This window comes from Pecten maximus, chromosome 3 (genome assembly GCF_902652985.1).
Source record: "Pecten maximus chromosome 3, xPecMax1.1, whole genome shotgun sequence".
Lineage (NCBI taxonomy): Eukaryota > Metazoa > Mollusca > Bivalvia > Pectinida > Pectinidae > Pecten > Pecten maximus.
The window spans coordinates 9,429,797-9,450,548 of NC_047017.1; the positions used below are offsets into that span (position 1 = coordinate 9,429,797).

Consider the following 20,752-nt stretch of genomic DNA (forward strand, 5'->3'; position numbering starts at 1 on the left):
AAATGTTCTTCATGTTTCCCTATAAATAATTTTGCTTTACTCACAGCACAGGATTCCCAGACAATGTCTATGATTTTACGACGTAGAGCGTTGAGTTTCTCCAGAGCCAGCTTTCCCTGTTTCTCCTGTATTTCCCTGAACTCCTTTAGAGTAAGGATTGCTGCGCGGTCCATACTGATGAGGGACACAGCACTCTCACCATCCCCAACCCCCTTATTACTCCCACAGGCGGCCTCACACAGACTTCTGACGTGGATCAGACAGCCCTGGAGGACTTCATTTGCCACAAAGAGGCTCTTGTAAAGTACCACTCTGTAAAAATAATAATTACAGTTTGATCCATACACCTCTACCCTCGTCCGATAGTTATGTTAGGAGTTTTTGTCTGTACTGTTACCCTTGTCCGATAGTTATGTTAAGAGTTTTTGTCTGTATTGTTACCCTCGTCTGATAGTTATGTTAAGAGTTTTTGTCTGTTTTGTTACCCTCGTCCGATAGTTATGTTAAGAGTTTTTGTCTGTTTTGTTACCCTCGTCTGATAGTTATATGTTAAGAGTTTTTGTCTGTTTTGTTACCCTCGTCTGACAGTTATATGTTAAGAGTTTTTGTCTGTTTTGTTACCCTCGTCCGATAGTTATGTTAGGAGTTTTTGTCTATATTGTTACCCTCATCAGATGTTAGGAGTTTTTGTCTGTATTGTTATCTCTCTATCTAAACAAAGTAAGAAGTTCAGCTTTAATATGTTAAGTATTGTCTTGAGTTCTATGTTCAGTTATATGGCAGATTTTACCTTAGCCTTGTACCCCGAGTAATAGAATCTACCATCCCTGTGTAATATAGACACGATAGTAGGCATTGCATGGATGTCATACAATTTGGTATACAATGTATTACTAATGACTTGACGTGATATGGAGGGAGAACGTTTTGAATGACGTAGGATTTTGTCTTGTGAAGTGTGAGAAAGGTGTGAGGGAAAAGCTTTGGTTATCATGAGTCTCCCAACGAGGACATGAAAGCTGGCAACCCTGAGACAGAGAAACTCATTGTGAAGGTGAGATTTTTGAAGTTTAACATGAGGTATCTAAACCTGAGGCTTTGTCAGGTACTGAACCTTAAAAATCGATGTTTCAGGTTTCATGATCATAATTACACAGAAACGATAATATTCTAATACATTTTCCTATTGTGAAATGCTTGTTTCAATAGTGAGTTTAAATACTTCAACAATGACAAATAAAATGTGTTATAATGGCATCTTATTTTATGACATTTACAGAGTAAACACAAATACAAGTTGTTTTTTTCAATAGGCAAACGAAGAAAGAAAATCGAGGAATTCAGCAGTGAAGTATGACAGACATGGCACATGTGTAATATCTCATAAAACATATAAAACTTTCAGATATAGTATATACAGCACCAAATAAACCAAATCTGACCTCTACATCTGACCTTTGTGAAATCTGAATCTGTGACTGACTGCCATGTGACCGCTGGTATGCAAATCACAGTCTACTAGTGATACATATCTAGTACATAATGTCCTAAATATAGCAACACTGTTCAGTTGTGATTTAGCCCAGGTAATACATTATCAAGTTTAACATTAAAATTACCCTGCTCTGCTAATATAACGTTATTCTCATGCTATGATGCGTTCCGTACCTGGATGGCTAGTACACTTGCTACACGGATGACTGCACATGATGGTTACCAAGGTATTAATAACATTTTACAAAGTTTCAAAGGAACTGAAAAATGTATATGTACATATAGTTCATATAGTTGTAGATGTTGATGAGAGCTGTGGTCCACTGCATGCTTTTTAAATTTTATTAATCAACTGAAATATCCCAAAACAATTACTGACTCAGAAACAAAGGTCATTATTTATAAAGTTTTGTCTACTAAAAGCTAAATCAAGTAAAAAGGTTAATGTTGAAATGATTGCCACAATGAAGGAAACTATGACAGACAAGTTTATTTTCTACTTACTTGCTCTTTGCACTTTTTTGAAGACGAACATTTCTCTTCCACATCTTAAAAGTCTTCCACAATCTGGAAATAAGATAGGTTCAAAATTCAAAGTCACCATGATATTTTTTTTACCAGGTTTCTTTGTACCATGATATCAAATCCCTGCTTTATGAAAACTACATGTACCAGTATGAAGTTTTATAAATCAAAAGGTTCCAGGGGCCTGTGTTGGTAACCTACATTTCACAGTGATGGCAAACCATAATGAGTGCTGAATTCAGAGACAGGATTTTGTATACGATATACATTGATAATATATGTAAGCTTTGATTAAACATTCAAAGTATCTCAAATAAATAATCCATCAAAAGGAAAACAATACATTTAGTTCTACCATGTTTGCTATGCAAGGCCAGTTTTGATTGGTTTAAAACCATGTATTATTTTCCAATAACCCACGCTTGTGCCAATAATACACACTCGTGCCAATAATACACGGTCGGGAGTCACGGCTGTAACAATTTTATATATCTAATATTCACCCGTTTTATTAAAGGTTACTATAGCCAAGAGGGCTAATGGGTTAGTCTTTCATTAATTTTTATCACGACGCGAGTTCGAATCCTACGGAGGCCCACCTTTTTTTTTTTTTTTTTTTTTTTATCCTTTTTTTTAATTTTCAAAATCAATGCCATATGAAAGATGCTCTTGATCGTAGTACTGTATTGCCTGTATATTTCATCAGCAAATAATGCAATACTCAAGAAATAAATTACAAGGTTTTCTCAGGGTTTCTTTGCTGTTTTTCTATTAGAAAGAGGTCGATCTAAGAACCAAACAGTACATGGTAGAATAGAAATAATCAACTTTGACTCGTGTATTGTTGCAGGATATACAATATGCGGCCTTCGTTATTAATTCAATTGCAAAATATACTCGTCCTCGTTGTATATCCTGCAATAATACACGAATCATCGTTAATTATTTCTTAAATAATAATATTGGTTTTCAAATGCATGTATGAAAGAAATATGAAATTTACCTAAAACAGGTCTCATATATATTTTTTAATGATCCTGCAATAAGCTCATGTTAATATTAATAATAAATGGTATTTCATTTTCCTGTAATAGTAATTGATAGTTAGTGTAACACTCTGACTGCTACTTAATTGTGCTTTCATTGACAAAGATCAAGATATTACCTCTTTAATTTCAGACTTCCACGACTAAATCTAACATTCCAATGATGTCCATTTTCAAGTTTTGTAAATTCAAAATCAAACATTAACACTTATCAATGTTATTTTACACTTTGTATTGTGGAAGAGATTTTCAAACAAAGATTGTTTATTTCTATTTTATGTTTCTGATCAGAAAGTGTTATCATGAAATATGTTATATTCCGAATATGTACATGTATAGGTAAAACAGTAATTAATCACTCTCACCTGAATTTTACAAACACAGGAAGTTGATGTATCATATAGAAAAGTCGTCTCTCCCACAGCCACCAGAGGGCAGGGTTGTTTACAGACTCGGTGCTGCCATCTTCTTTCTGTGTACACTGAAAACAAAAGAAATTGATATTCATTACAATGCAGTTATCAAAATGTCAGCTGATTCATTGTTACAAATAATAAAATTTATCATCCACTACATATACATTACTAAATGCTTTAAATCTCCTAATTCTGTCTATAGATTTTATATTTTTACTAGAAGTTGAACACCAACTGGAGAGTTTGCCTGTTACATATTTTTCTCTAAATCTGACATCAGATGGAGTTCTCCCATTATATCTCAATCTGTAAAAGTAAAACTGGTAGAAAGAAGTCAAAACACTTTACACTACAGTGATATATGGCTGCCTTGAAAATGATTTTACTGTTATCATTCATTAAAGGTACTACCTGTTTCATGAAAGATGTTTATTACTAGTAAGTTTTAAATATTACATACATGTAATATCAGACTCACCGTGGTAATGAAGGATGCTGTCACAGTGTAGTAGACTTTGTGTGACCTTGCTGTATTGGCCGATACAACCTGAAGATCGTAGGGATCGTATCGAGCTCGTCTATTTTTACGCCACTTTGGCAGACAATACACAAAGTCTCCGTCATCTTCTTTGTACTTAGACCCAACCTGTAAAAAGTTACATTAGTTTAAACATTTGGTAGCCGTTCAGTCAACACTAACGTCAAGTTAAGAGAATGAGATTTGAGTTTGAAAAGAAATGGGCCTTTCAGTAAGAGATATTGACAGCCTTATAGCAATTATAACAGTACTATATTTATCCCCTACTTTTTGATTTTATAAACAAAGGAATGGACATCTAAACACATACAATGTTTTCAGCCTCTTCTTCAGGAATGTTCCGTAGAATCATCATGCTGGCCTTACAGCCAGGAGCATGACGAGGAATCTCGGACTCCCAGCCCAGGCGCTCCCGCAGCCGAAGTAAGTTATAAACCATATTGTCATTGTCTGGGACTGTAAGAGATAGGTGACACAAGTCAGAACTACACATCAATGTACCACATACAGAAAATCATCTGAGTTATCTCCCCTACTTCATAAATACAGACTATACCTCCATTATACCTACATCAGGTCATCTTACTTCTTTTTCATTATGCTGTCACAGAAATATTCAAACTTTTTTTTTATAAAACTTGATTAGTTAAGTCTGATAGAAGAAATCCAGAGTAAATATATTTCAGTTTGTATTTCTTTTAAATTTCAGATTTGAAAAAAAAAAAAAATCAAATAAAATTTGTTTGTACATTTGGTTTTTACAATTGTACAATTTGTTTGAATAATTGTACATTTTGTTTGTACAATTATTCAAATCAAAAATCAAAAAATTAAGATAACCAATATTAAACCCAAGTGCCAAACCTTTTCACAAATTTTTCAACAACACTCAGCAAACATTTTATCAATTACTAATTTTACCAAATCTTCTTAACAACATTCAAACAAAAAATTCACAAAACCTTCAAGCATGGGACAAATAAGGAAATAATTGTTAGCTAAGATATCAAATTGGTCATATATCTATTAAAATAGATGTGTGTCTTAAATTCTGATCCATGGGAGACACGAGTGATCAATACAAGTTGCTATTATAACTTGTTTCACCGATTGTTATAAAATAAAGTCTACATTACATTATTCTGTTCCACAAATCTAAACAACAAAAATTAAGGTTTTTTTCTGATTTTAATATAAAGCAATAAATATAGAAACCTAAGGATATCTGAAAAAATATCTTCCTATCAAAATATCCTATTTCATACAGAAATATTAAACTTGTCCTAAATTCATAATTTTAGTGAGTCTCCAAATAGTTTAAAGACTTGTTTTGTAGATTTCATATGGAACAGAAATTGCTATACCCAGTACATACGTATTACAATTATATATTTGGATAGATCAAAGAAGAGAAGCATATTGAGGACAAGAGGATGGTAAAGTAGCAGGACACTTGAAATATGGGAAAATGGCAGGATATTGAGGTGGAATCACTGGTAACCCTAAAACCTTGAATTTACTCGCGCGAGTTTGAATTTTTCAGTGAAAGTGAGCGTTTTCAACGTGGCGTGAGTATTTTAAGTGTAATTGAGTATTCTCAGTGTGTCGTTTTTAAATTCAGTATGCCGTTTTTAAATTCAGAGTGCCGTAGATCGTTACGCATCAGCGCACTCGACAAGTAGTATAGGATTACCTGTACCGATCCCGCGATCGATCGATGAAACGTCCAACACCGCACACGACCTCGTGTATCGTACGGTAGAAATACGTGTTCTTGCAAACGGGAAATATTACTGGAAGCAACATTTATTGCTCTCGGATTTGAACATTATTCTTTACTCCAGATCAATCGTTATCTATTGTAATTACGCCTGTAATTAATCACAACCCACCTATTCCGTTTACTTGCTCCGAGATCGACTGATATTGTCGTGATATTTGATGTACTTGTTTTCGGTAATACGGCGGTGGTGTTGTCAAAAAAATACCCATGTTATGATTTACCCCGTATAATGTGAAGTGTTCATATGAGAAAGTGTATTGGAGCAATAAACCGGTTACGTTGACTACTGTACATCGTATTTTGTTATTTATTTATAATACTTGACCCGGGCGGGATCCATAAGTAATCACTGTGTATTAACTGTGTCAATCTTCCTGTTTCAGATATCCATAACTGAGAAGTATCGCCGTTGCTGTTACGTGTTCAAGAAACCGTCAACACATGTGATGATTGATAAACATGTTTAATGATACAATTAAATTGTTATATCGCCAGTATATTGCATTTTGTTATTTATACTTACCCGGGACGTATCGGAGATGACGTACAGTAGCAAGTAAAGTATTCAACGTTTATATTAGCTGTTTCAATCTTCTTTTTCAGGTATTCCATGGCCCAGGTAGAATGACGTTGTTCATCATATTTTCAAGTGGGTCCGAGAATAGAAACCTACATCTCATTAATCAATAAAATAGTCATCAGCAGTATATCTACTGCATATATTCATTAGCTTACCTGGAGCAGATCGACGATCCTATCCATTAACGGATGTCTTCAGGTAAGATATATCCTATCACAACACACTGCGTTTAACAGCTATTAAAGCAAAACCCTTCCATTTGTTGTATATGTTATCAAACAATATATATACAAAGAAATAAGTGTCCAACTACTAACCCGGATATTTTGTATCCAATGTATTTAATCGTACCATGGAATTTGTAAGATGGGCGGTCGTGTTTCTTTGTCGACCTGTGTAAACCCCACGGGGACTAGTATTTAATTGTCAACGCAACACTTTCTATATAGAATATCAAGATTTGGTGTTGGCAAAAGGGATTCGGGACAACGTTTATCACAACTTTGAATTATTCGAATTTGACACAACAACCTGTTTTTAGGAAGTCGTTCCAAAGTACGAGCTTCAGTGTTGAAATAACGTTCCCAAATATAAGTACAAATACAACAGTTACATACTTGATTTTTTTATTATACTCTCAAGCAGAAGAAAATTCAGACGTTTAAACAAATTTCAAATATGAACCTCGAGTATTGATAGAATTTCGAACCCCCGCGCATCATGTTATTTATGGAAGGCGGCCATTACAGAAACTCTGTGTGGAATTCTGTCAATTTTCAGAGTCGCCAAAATTCACGTTCCCAACAACATTTGCCACTGAACATATCTCATATATTTCATTATATCCCCAAGCAGAAGAAAACTCATACGTTTTAAGAAATTTCAAATATGAACCTTGAGTATTGATAGAATTTCGAATCCCTGCGCATCATGTTATGGAAGGCGGCCATTACAGAAACGGTAATGTGTGGACGTAATTATCCCAATTATAGATACCGACTCGGTAATTGATATATTGTTTTTATATATATAAACATTTGCAATAAATATATAATTGTAAAAGTTCTGAGGAGTTACGGCACTACTGTAATAGTTCCGACTCCTGAGACCAGTGTATCCTCGTATTGTGATTTTCAAGTTCGTCAACTCTGTGGTTCTGTCTCGACATTTACAGCTGGCTACAGATCAATGGAATGACAACACAGTTTATAAAGTTCAACATTTTATTATATGAAGATTAGAAGTGATGAAACATGATGACTGAATATATACACAATGCTCACGTAACCTAACCGTGCGTCCGGTCCATATCTCGTATGAAAAATATCCACCCCCGTCCCTCCCTGGGGGATAAATGTACCCAAAAATACAACGACTATAACATGCCTACAACGGGAAAAGACCACCCGAAATAACAACGGAATTACTGACTATATCATGCCTATTATTGAGAGAAAAATACCACCCAACCCGGGATAATTTAGAGGTTTAAGTCCGAAATCTACTGCATACCTGACTCTGTGAAGGAGAAAGGCGAGCCGGCCAGCTACATGTAAGCCTCTGCCAGACTGTCATATAATTATGCCTCGAAATACACGTGCAGTTTGTCCCAAGACTATAGATAGACCGATACCTGAGCGTAGAGTAATGTACAGGTAAGGTGATTATAAATAAACACATACCCCGAACATTAGCCAATCAGAAACGTCGACAATACAACCGGAAGGGATTCCCCAACGGGAATACCCCGTATAAACAATATGGACCGATGATCACAACAACACGCACTCTGATTTACAGGATGTAAATATGGTACTATATACAACAAGTAAGTGTTCAAAACCCAAATCTTTTACATAATAGTAGTTTTTATTGCATAAATTCGAGTGCTGGATGTTTTTCGAGTGTTTTTGGTGGTCCTGAAAAGGGCCGTCATTATAGTGTAGCTATAGACGAATCAAAGCGACTGCATGACTTCTATCTTCCTTCCATTGTTACTGCAGTATCCGCTGTTGGAGAAGGCAAATTCCATCTTTAGAGTCAGGTGTGTGCCATTCTTGCGCTGAACCGAGTCTGTGGAAGCAAGTTTGGTCCGTGCACCCAGATCTTATCGTGGTGGATTTTCTTCATAACTCAGTTAATGAGTGATAACCCGTTTGTTGTAGGTCCGATCATGACGTGGAAACATACTTGGTTAACTCCCTGGGCAATCAAAACGTCATAGATTCGAATGGTGGTTGTTTTGATTTCAGCCGATGTACTGTCCATTACATCATTCTCTCCGGCCTGGATGAAGACTGCCCGGTACTTGGACAGGTCTTTTGTCGTTGTGGGTGTGGTGCGAAAGTAATCAATGCTTTTGTTATATTAGGTATATTCACATGTCTACGGATGAGCCGAAAGGCTTAAAGTAATAAAGAACTTAACTTTGGTGACATGTGTTTTGATATTAACTTTGACATGTTTTTAGAATATCGATATCCACGGCTATTAATTACTCAAGTAAACCAATACAGATTCGTCTGCATAGTGTCTGTACAGAAAGACTAACGTGTCATGTGATCTGTTTTATTCATGAAACCGATAATATTGTGCACAGGTGAGATACCCAGGTAAACTGGCCAATGCAACAATCATAGGAAGTCAGGCATGACAACGACTAATTAATCAACGCCCCAGGACACCGCTAGGTCAGCAGGTCAACTGGACACTTTCCAGGTAAACAGGTATTTACGAAATTCACTGAGTTCGGTATACTGCCGCTAATTATATTCTAATTAATGCCCCGGGGATGAGGTCTTCGGTGAAAAGCTTGTGCCTGACGGGGTCAGTTAACTTTTGGTGTGTGGACCCACTTTTCGTGAGGTAGCCTACACACATGTTGTGCACATGTTTCAGTAGCAGCACTGCTGTAATGCTACGAGATCAATTCTTCTGACGATCAGGCTTATAGATATATGACCAATTGACTGTTTTATTTAATATGTCCATTGACAAAACATCGTGTGCGCTGATTTCAGATTAGAATTTCAGATTATAATAGACCATCGTTCTTTGTTTGATTGATTGATGCACAGATTTAAGGGAGTAACTGAAATGGTGGCCTGCAGTATAGACGACAGTGTGGACATTAGCAACACAGACCAGTCTGAAGATTCAAATTCAACTTCATTTATTCTCTTTTCACATATGATCTGGATACGAGATTTAGGGTTGATGAATTTGGTGAATATTGCTGACAAGAAGTTGGAATCCACCAATATCAATTTGAGCTTTTAAGAGATTAATTTGTAGTGAAATGGACTCTGAAATGACCGCTTAGGTAACACAACCTGATGTGTTATACCAGGGAAATACAGATGGTATACACGATCTAATAATCGGTCAATCATCAATAAATATATATTGGTTATGTCTTACTCATTACTATAAAAAGGAACACGGCATCATCATTATGTAAATAAAATAATGTGTCATTTCAAAATATAACAGTTCTGGATATTCTGGTTTGTGAGACGCTACACACATACTGTAAACTTATGCATTATAATCTATGCAAAACCCGCTTTTAGTCATGAAGGACACTTAATTCAGAAAGTTATATTTTATATAGATTCATCATGATCTACAATAGACTAGTATCTCTTCCGTATGAAAACCAGTGTTTGAGCCTACAACTTGCTTATAATCATACAGATCTTATCCCTTATGTTACATGTCATGGTCCCAGGGACTACCGACGATTAAATGCTTGAGAAAGATATAATTTATATACGATCGTTGAAAGTGAAATTATATAAAAGTGCTTGGCAACAATTATAATAGTATTGGTCGATACGTACAGGTACATATCACAGAGACTTATTAAAACCATAATTTTTATTTCCGTTTTTTTGTGTGATAAAAAACATACAATTTAGTTCATCGTGACTAATCATAATTAATACTAAAATTATTAAACTCGCAATGGTTAAATGTATTTTTTTCTTTTATTTCGTTTTTTTCATTTATTTATCTTTCTTTTCTTTTAGTAATTGTGTAATTATCGTGAAGTGATTGAGATCCTTGTGTTTTACTTTCCATTCGTGTGTCGCAAGTCATGTCTTCTCTCTTAAAACAGGAACTAAAAAATATACCAGCATGTTCGGAGAATTACGAATCCTCAAGTTTGGGTTGGTTAGTATACCGCTAAACAATTTCCAGGTGAGAAATTACGGTCCACAAGCTTATAACACCTGTCACTGCACCACAGGTGTCTGTGATTTCTGGCGTTCAGGTTCTAATCGGCACATGCCGATAATTACTTGTGAGTTCACACGTTAGGTTTCCATGCACTTCAAAAAAGTTCCGAAGATATATTTTTGGAATTCAGTGAGTTTCGTTTTTCCTACAAGCAAAACAAATTCGTATCTCAAAAGTTTGCCTATAGAATAATTAACCAAATTTGGCTCATTCACATAACCACGATGTTGAAAATTTACTCTATGAATCCTGTCTGGGAGTTACTAATTTTTCATGAACAAGTGTTACAACGACCCGTTGAAATAGAAAATTATTCAATTTTTAATGTTAATGACCCGTAATCATAGAAAATTAGCAAGAGGATACACGTTGTATTTGGCCCGTTATAAAAGAAAATTAGTAAGATGTTACATGTTGTATACGGCTTGTTATAATAAACAAAATAGTAAGATGTTACATGTTATATATGGCCTGTTATAATAGAAAATTATATGTCCCTGGTTTCGGTAGCACATTTATATGGGGATAACATATGTGTGAGTTTGTACTTATCCCGATTCATCTCATCTCAACACCTTTACCAAAAGTGGTATACAGAGAAAGAAAATACGATAATAATGCAAACTATATAAAAAAAAATAACAGCGTTCTTCCTTTGGATTTCCTTAAATATACAGCAATTATCATCATTAAGAGTTACTTTTCCCCGTTTCACTCCGAAAGTGCCAGTCTTCTTTCACACCTGTCCAGTCACCCATTGTTAATTACACGGACACATGTGGTTACTGTTTTCTTTGAGATTATCATTTTAAACAGTGAAGTGTATCCCCTAACCGAACTTCCCACTGCGCGAGTTCTTCTAGAAGACCTGTAAAATACATGTACCATAACCTATATGTTACCAGAAACATGGACACAAACACACATCAGTGAGGACTGACCGAGTTTGGCTGGGTGGACCCGGTCAGACGCTGGAGCGGTCACCTGTACCCTGTACCGTAACCTGTATGTTACACGAGTAAACACACTTACCTTTGCAGAATAACACGCCCGTATGTCTGTAAGGCCATTGTAATACATTCATGTTATAAGCAGAGTTATTAGTTTAATTGCAAATTATCCTCTGCAGAGTTATTAATTTAATTGCAAAATATCCTCGTCCTCCTCGTTGTATATCTTGCAACAATACACGAATCATCGTTAATCATTTCTTAATTATTAGATACAACTAATAGCGTCAATAGCTTTTAATTATTGAACATATAGACAAAGATAGAGTCAGTGTAAACAATATCCTCTAAATTTTTCACATCTGGATGCTGTATTCGTGGAAAGTTTTTATCTTTTTTTTTTTAATTGCTATATGATTGATTTGAAAATTTATATTTTCATTTTATTAACATTGAGAAAGAGCAATCGTTAGCGGCATGGTAACAATCACAATAGATACAATGTACATTTGTTCATTTTGTATATAAAATCCAGCAGAAGATTTAGGCAGTGAAATGGTATACATCGTCCATATTTTCAAACTATCGCGCAATAGAATAAATTAGCGATGCAACAAGAGTTATATTCATTGTACTTGATATATTTTCTGAAACGTTATCGTTCCTCAGTAAAGATACAGTCCATATCCTGTTCAGTCTTGAAGCGATATTTGTTGTATTTTGTCTTGTCTGTATGAAAGAATAAAAGTTTACACTAAATGAAAGGTGGAAAATGCATAAAAAAGAAAATTACACTTCTGGCACGGTGCTAGTAAATGTATATGTATGTTTCATAGAAGCTCGTACCCTAAATTGGCGGAATCGTACCTAAAATTGGCGGACTCGTACCCAGAGAAATAGGCGAAGTCGTACCATCTTACAAAAATTATTCAAATGAAATTGACGTCCTTTTAATGAAAAATTGTATAGAATTAAATACATATATCGATGTCCAGTGACTTTTACACGCCAAGGAATTCGTTCATTAATATGTTTTGTTTATTTTTTTTTCTGCAACATACAAATTGTACTTATATGTAACATCGTGCAACATTTTATTGCAATCGGACGAGTGTATATCGATGTATTTTGATACTGAATCCAGCCTTGGAGATCACTTCACTGTCCTAGGGATATGTTACTTACAGAATTTCAAATCTGAAACCTGAAAAAAAATACTTACAAACACTCATTATTCATCATAACCATGAATACATACATACAATTTCTAAGTGATCAATTAATGCATTAATATTGAATGTAACAATCATTGAGACAAGTGATCATCTGACATGACAGATCATCTATCCGTGACTCCGCCCACCTGCGGTGTTGTCTAATTGGATTAGTTTATATAACTTTGGCGCCTGTCTACCTGTCAACTAACCCGCGTCTCCGCCTACTTGTGTTCATTGGAAGACGGTGACAGGTGACGAAATCTATCAATAGGCGGAGTCACGTCACTAGCAAATTAAGTGTCGTGCTGTTTGTCCCACATCATCAGTTTGCTTATTTCTATTCTAATATAAAATATCCTGTTGCTATCAGAAACATAAAAAATAAAGTAAATTTAATACCAAATGTTCTATTCTCCATCTTGTACTGCTGCAACAACACGTGTACAAAAATGACCGTTTGTTGCCCGAGTGAAACTACGTAATACGTACGATTTGCTTTTTGAAATATTAGTTCTATAGATTTGAGTTGTGCATTTTCATTTTTTTTTTTTTTTTTTTTTTGCATTTCGTGAAAAGAAGTCGGCCCTGAAAAGGGCCGTTTTGAGAGGTATTGGTCGTTTACTGTCGGGACAATGCGGTAGGGTAGAGTTTATCTAGATCCCAAGAAGATGGTTCTAATCACACTGGTATCAGTCCAAAAGGTCGGATACAAAATAAAATCAGCGGCCTTTTTATGTTAGATATCAGGAACTTAAGATTTTAATTGCTCTGTCCGTGGTTACACAAATGTAGGAGTATGGTATCACGGTCCCTGCATTTACAAACGACACGAATTATCACCATTTATTTCAGTAAATTAATCGACCTTTTTTATTATTTAATGCGGATCTCGTGTCATGATACACAATTAGTTTACAGGCTCTAACTTTGAAATACTGCAATACAATTTGACAGGCTATATTTTTATCGGACATAAAAGGGTCTAAGAAATAATTAATATATCAAACTAGTTTTAAAGTTGTGAATTCGTCATTTTTAACGCGCGGACCCCTTGTACTTTTTTTTTACAAAAAAAAAACAACGTGCACACATGGGATCACTGATAGCAAATATATTGTTTGATAACATATACAACAAATGGAAGGGTTTTGCTTTAATAGCTGTTAAACGCAGTGTGTTGTGATAGGATATATCTTACCTGAAGACACCCGTTACCAAGTAATGGATAGGATCGTCGATCTGCTCCAGGTAAGCTAATGAATATAACTGCATATAGATATACTTCTGATGACTATTTTATTGATAAATGAGATGTAGGTTTCTATCCTCGAACCCACTTGAAAATATGATGAACAACGTCATTCTACCTGGGTCATGGAATACCTGAAAAAGAAGATTGAAACAGTTAATATAAACGTTGAATACTTTACTTGCTACTGTACGTCATCTCCGATACGTCCCGGGTAAGTATAAATAACAAAATGCAATATACTGGCGATATAACAATTTAATTGTATAATTAAACATGTTTATCAATCATCACATGTGTTGACGGTTTCTTGAACACGTAACAGCAACGGCGATACTTCTCAGTTATGGATATCTGAAACAGGAAGATTGACACAGTTAATACACAGTGATTACTTATGGATCCCGCCCGGGTCAAGTATTATAAATAAATAACAAAATACGATGTACAGTAGTCAACGTAACCGGTTTATTGCTCCAATACACTTTCTCATATGAACACTTCACATTATACGGGGTAAATCATAACATGGGTATTTTTTTGACAACACCACCGCCGTATTACCGAAAACAAGTACATCAAATATCACGACAATATCAGTCGATCTCGGAGCAAGTAAACGGAATAGGTGGGTTGTGATTAATTACAGGCGTAATTACAATAGATAACGATTGATCTGGAGTAAAGAATAATGTTCAAATCCGAGAGCAATAAATGTTGCTTCCAGTAATATTTCCCGTTTGCAAGAACACGTATTTCTACCGTACGATACACGAGGTCGTGCGCGGTGTTGGACGTTTCATCGATCGATCGCGGGATCGGTACAGGTAATCCTATACTACTTGTCGAGTGCGCTGATGCGTAACGATCTACGGCACTCTGAATTTAAAAACGGCATACTGAATTTAAAAACGACACACTGAGAATACTCAATTACACTTAAAATACTCACGCCACGTTGAAAACGCTCACTTTCACTGAAAAATTCAAACTCGCGCGAGTAAATTCAAGGTTTTAGGGTTACCAGTGAATGGCTTCAGAGTCATACTGGGTTTCTAACACTATACACTAATTTAGGACACTAACCCCGACACTAACCTAGGACACTAACCCCTGACACTAAACGCGGACGCCAACACCAGCCACAAAGCCCGGACACTAAACCCAGGACACCAACCCAGGACACTAACCCCGGACACCAACCCAGGACACCAATCCAGGACACCAACCCAGGACACCAACCCAGGACACCAACCCAAGACACTAACCCAGGACACCAACCCAGGACACTAACCCAGGACACTAACCCCGGACACCAACCCAGGACACTAACCCAGGACACTAACCCCGGACACCAACCCAGGACACCAACCCAGGACACCAACCCAGGACACTAACCCCGGACACCAACCCAGGACACCAACCCAGGACACCAACCTAGGACACTAACCTAGGACACTAACCCAGGACACTAACCCAGGACACTAATCCAGGACACCAACCCAGGACACCAACCCAGGACACCAACCCAGGACACCAACCCAGGACACCAACCCAGGACACTAACCCAGGACACTAACCTAGGACACTAACCCAGGACACTAATCCAGGACACCAACCCAGGACACCAACCCAGGACACCAACCCAGGACACTAACTCAGGACACTAACCCAGGACACCAACCCAGGACACCAACCCAAGACACCAACCCAGGACACCAACCCAGGACACCAACCCAGGACACCAACCCAGGACACCAACCCAGGACACCAACCCAGGACACCAACCCTGGACACCAACCCAGGACACCAACCCTGGACACCAACCCTGGACACTAACCCAGGACACCAACCCTGGACACCAACCCAGGACACTAACCCAGGACACCAACCCAGGACACCAGCCCTGGACACTAACCCAGGACACTAACCCAGGACACCAACCCAGGACACCAACCCAGGACACCAACCCAGGACACCAACCCTGGACACTAACCCAGGACACTAACCCAGGACACAAACCCCACTAACCCAGGACACTAATTACCCAGGACACTAACCCAGGACACCAACCCCGGATACTAACCCCAGAAACCAACCCTGGACACTAACTCAGGACACCAACCCAGGACACTAACCCAAGACACCAACCCAGGACACCAACCCAGGACACTAACCCCGGACACTAACCCAGGACACTAACCCAGGACACCAACCCAGGACACTAACCCAGAACACCAACCCAGGACACCAACCCAGAACACCAACCCAGGACACCAACCCCGGACACTAACCCAGGACACTAACCCAGGACACTAACTCAGGACACTAACCCAGGAAGTAACCTAGGACACCAACCCAGGACACCAACCTAGGACACCAACCCAGGACACTAACCCCGGACACTAACGCTGTACACTAACCCCGGACACTAACTCAGGACACTAACCCAGGACACCAACCCAGGACACTAACCCAGAACACCAACCCCGGACACTAACCCAGGACACTAACCCAGGACACTAACTCAGGACACTAACCCAGGAAGTAACCTAGGACACCAACCCAGGACACCAACCCCGGACACTAACCCAGGACACTAACCCAGGACACTAACCCAGGACACTAACTCAGGACACTAACCCAGGAAGTAACCTAGGACACCAACCCAGGACACCAACCTAGGACACCAACCCAGGACACTAACCCCGGACACTAACGCCGTACACTAACCCCGGACACTAACTCAGGACACTAACCCAGGACACCAACCCAGGACACCAACCCAGGACACCAACCCAGGACACTAACCCAGGACACTAACCCAGGACACTAACCCAGGACACTAACTCAGGACACTAACCCAGGAAGTAACCTAGGACACCAACCCAGGACACCAACCTAGGACACCAACCCAGGACACCAACCCAGACACTAACCTAGGACACTAACCCAGGACACTAACTCAGGACACTAACCCAGGAAGTAACCTAGGACACCAACTCAGGACACTAACCCAGGACACTAACCCAGGACACCAACCCAGGACACTAACCCCGGACACCAACCCAGGACACTAACCCAAGACACTAACCCAGGACACTAACCCAGGACACCAACCCAGGACACTAACCCTGGACACTAACCCAGGACACTAACCCAGGACACTAACCCAGGACACTAACGCTGTACACTAACCCCGGACACTAACTCAGGACACTAACCCAGGACACCAACCCAGAACACCAACCCAGGACACCAACCCTGGACACCAACCCAGGACACTAACCTAGGACACTAACCCAGGACACTAACCCAGGACACTAACTCAGGACACTAACCCAGGAAGTAACCTAGGACACTAACCCAGGACACCAACCCAGGACACTAACCCAGGACACTAACCCAGGACACTAACCCAGGACACTAACCCAGGACACTAACCTAGGACCAGGACACCAACCCAGGACACCAACCCAGGACACCAACCCAGAACTCTAACCCAGGACTCTAACCCCAGACACTAACCCAGGACACTAATCCAGGACACCAACCCAGGACACCAACCCAGGACACCAACCCAGGACACCAACCCAGGACACTAACCCAGGACACCAACCCAGGACACCAACCCTGGACACTAACCCAGGACACTAACCCAGGACACTAACCCAGGACACTAATCCAGGACACTAACCCAGGACACTAATCCAGGACACCAACCCAGGACACCAACCCAGGACACCAACCCAGGACACCAACCCAGGACACTAACCAAGGACACTAACCAAGGACACTAACCAAGGACACCAAATCTCTAGATTACTACGAGGGTAACAATTAAGATTATACGCTTCCAGAGCTACAATCAATGTACACTTTGTATATATATAATAATCATGATTTATGTAAAACAGGTATAAAATGCAACATGCAGTTCTATATACTTTTTATCTGTAAATATCTTCAGGCCTGTATAACCATTAGAAACAGACAAATTAAAATTGTAAATACACAGGTTTAAGAAACAAGCAACATGCAAAAATGTTTTATTTCAACAAATGCCATGCAACGTCTGAATGCCATGCCATGTCAAGTGTTCTTACCAAAGGTTATGCCATCTACTTCTCGGACTACAGTGTAAATACAAACCGTTTGTTAGTCATCAGCAAGATGCTATACAATTGTATTAAGTTTCATCAATTAGATAGAATCTTATGTCACATCAAATAAATTTGTTGTCTACTGAAGTTTTATTTTAGTAATGAGATTTTTTTTATCTACTGTAGGCTTTGAATTAGAAGGTTAGCTGCATGTATTATATCAAATTTTACTGTTAGGTTCCTATCCTGTGCTAAGTGCTCCACCTGATTAGAAAATGTTCGTAACTGAATTACGGTAGGTTTAAATTTTTTCAGCATGCATCATTTGAAATTAATATTTCTAATGTAAGATAAAAAATTCATAACATTATTATGTTGATTACTTGGTTAGTGTAAGTATTTATGATAAATATATTTATAGTGAACGGTTTTCATATAACAAGCTAAATATACCTGTATCATCGTATTTCGTTCGCTTCTTTAAACTACTATGAATGTCCTTCTGCATGGAGGATGCAGATCTGTCTGTAACTGGAGCTTTATCCTTTGTGGGCGGAGCTTTGACAGGAGGTGGAGCTATAGTGTCAATAATCGGTATCCCTCCGGGGTATTTCACGAGGCAAACGTCAATATCCTCATCCTCTGTCACACCATCATCAAAGGATTTTCCAGTTGACACACGGGAAGTTAAAGATTTGGTTGGGGAGCTTTCACTTCCTTCTTTGCTGAATGTAACAGTTTTCTCCTCTGGAACGTCTCCTTGGGGAACACTGGGTTGTTTGGATGTAGAAATCTCTTCCTCTAACTGGAGATCTGAGTAAAATGACACACACTTTATGCTTGTGATATGCATATCAAATCAAAAAGAGTTCTCTAGTGCTGAGCTTTAAAAAATTTGTAATGAAAGATAATTTGGACTCATTGATAACACACTTGTATGATGGCTGGTGTCATTCCATCACTTAGCAATTCTAAATATATGGAAAAGTTATATACCTCTTCACACAAATAAACAATAGAGAAGAAAGACATATTCACAAAATAACATTTCTGTAATGTATCAAAATTTCAAAACAAAACCATTTAGGCAATCATGAAGGTATTGCAAGACAATCCAGTCCCCAGCTAGTAACTGAAAACAACTTCATCAGGATGAGCCACTTCTTCAGAAGAGACGTATACACTGATACACAAATACACTGAAGGTATCCGGGACACAATCAAATCATTTTTACAGTAAATTCTATATTATCAAACTGTGTTCATCTTGGATTGATGGAAAGTATAAGATGAAAGAAGAAAGTGTGTGATTGACAGAGAACATTAACAGCATGCTGTAACCATCCAGTAGTACAAATCATACCTGGAAATCTACAACACCATTTGATAGAATTAAGTGGGACTCTGAGATTAGACCTTAAGTTTCTGGGACCCTAAAAACAAAACCACAGTGAAAACCCAGTGAGGGTTACAAAGATATGTCCATACCTGGGCCAAGGTTTTCCATCTCATTCACTCCGGACTCCCCCATTAGTTCTACCAACTCAGCGAGAATCTCTAGATCCTCCGCACCCTCAGACACCATGTCGTCCACTGGGGTGATCGGCACCGACACCACTTTGGGGGTTTTCTTGTGGAGCCTGGTAACATATTTAATTATGATATTAAACACCAACACTTACTAGTTTCAGCCCAGTCATCGTTACCTGACAGTTACAAATTCCTGGGTATATACTTATACTTATACTTATACAATAGGAAATTAGATTAATTTTGAAATTTGACTATTAATAAAGTAAAATGAATAAAGCTCATTATTTCTTTTTTCAATATCTATAAACAGATATTAAAACAGATACCTAGACGACTTTCATGCAATTAAAAAAAATGAAAATATTATTACAGCTTAGATTTTAAACCAAAAAAGAATTGATTGACATAAGTATATATCTAGGAATGACATTGAATCAACAAGTGAACTACTAAACAAATTGATGATTAATTCCTAAAATATTACTTTAAACAAAAGTTTGATGATCTTATATCACTGACATAATAAAGTTTTTGGTGAGGGACACTCTATATACATAAGTATATCTAGGAATGACATTTAATCAACAAGTGAACTACTAAACAAATTGATGATTAATTCCTAAAATATTGCTTTAAACAAAAGTTTGATGATCTTATATCACTGACACAATCAAGTGTTTGGTGAGGGACACTCTATATACGTACATGCTGACTGTGAGTTTGGGTGGGTCAAGTGAAGGCTGTTGATTACGTTGATTGAGATCTGTCTGACGCTTCTGGTAGTCTCGTTTAAATATTGTTGTTCTAAAACTTGACATAGGAGCACCATTGTTAGTTTTGGCTGATGGTGGTCGAGGTATCAGTGGACTCTGTAATATTAAGAAAGATCATTCATAAATTTTGATAAACAAGACCTATTACATACTTTTTAATTTCCTAAAAATATCTTCCTGTCAACCATAAAAGAAAATATAATATAGACGGCTGATGCATGTATATCTAAAAAAAATTATACTACAAACAAAACATTACATTATTATAATGTAAAAGTTTTAAAAAAAAGGTTTTGGGGGGGC

At 37.8% G+C, this 20,752-nt stretch overlaps 2 protein-coding genes across 2 annotated transcripts in view; both read right to left on the bottom strand.

The window, feature by feature from the left end:
• Positions 1–18,908, bottom strand: part of LOC117323123 (dynein heavy chain 6, axonemal-like) — a 134,358-nt gene extending 115,450 nt beyond the window's left edge. The window contains 6 exon segments of the mRNA XM_033878151.1: positions 45–312; positions 1,999–2,061; positions 3,431–3,546; positions 3,960–4,127; positions 4,330–4,475; positions 18,597–18,908. Coding sequence (XP_033734042.1) covers positions 45–312; positions 1,999–2,061; positions 3,431–3,546; positions 3,960–4,127; positions 4,330–4,475; positions 18,597–18,651 — 816 coding nt within the window. The 5' untranslated portion in view covers positions 18,652–18,908.
• Positions 18,909–19,611: 703 nt separating this feature from the next.
• Positions 19,612–20,752, bottom strand: part of LOC117324605 — a 14,549-nt gene continuing 13,408 nt past the window's right edge. Inside the window, exons 11-12 of the mRNA XM_033880525.1 lie at positions 20,382–20,545; positions 19,612–19,783 (exon numbers count right to left, since the gene is read on the bottom strand). Coding sequence (XP_033736416.1) covers positions 19,612–19,783; positions 20,382–20,545 — 336 coding nt within the window. The remainder of the gene's footprint in view (positions 19,784–20,381; positions 20,546–20,752) is intronic.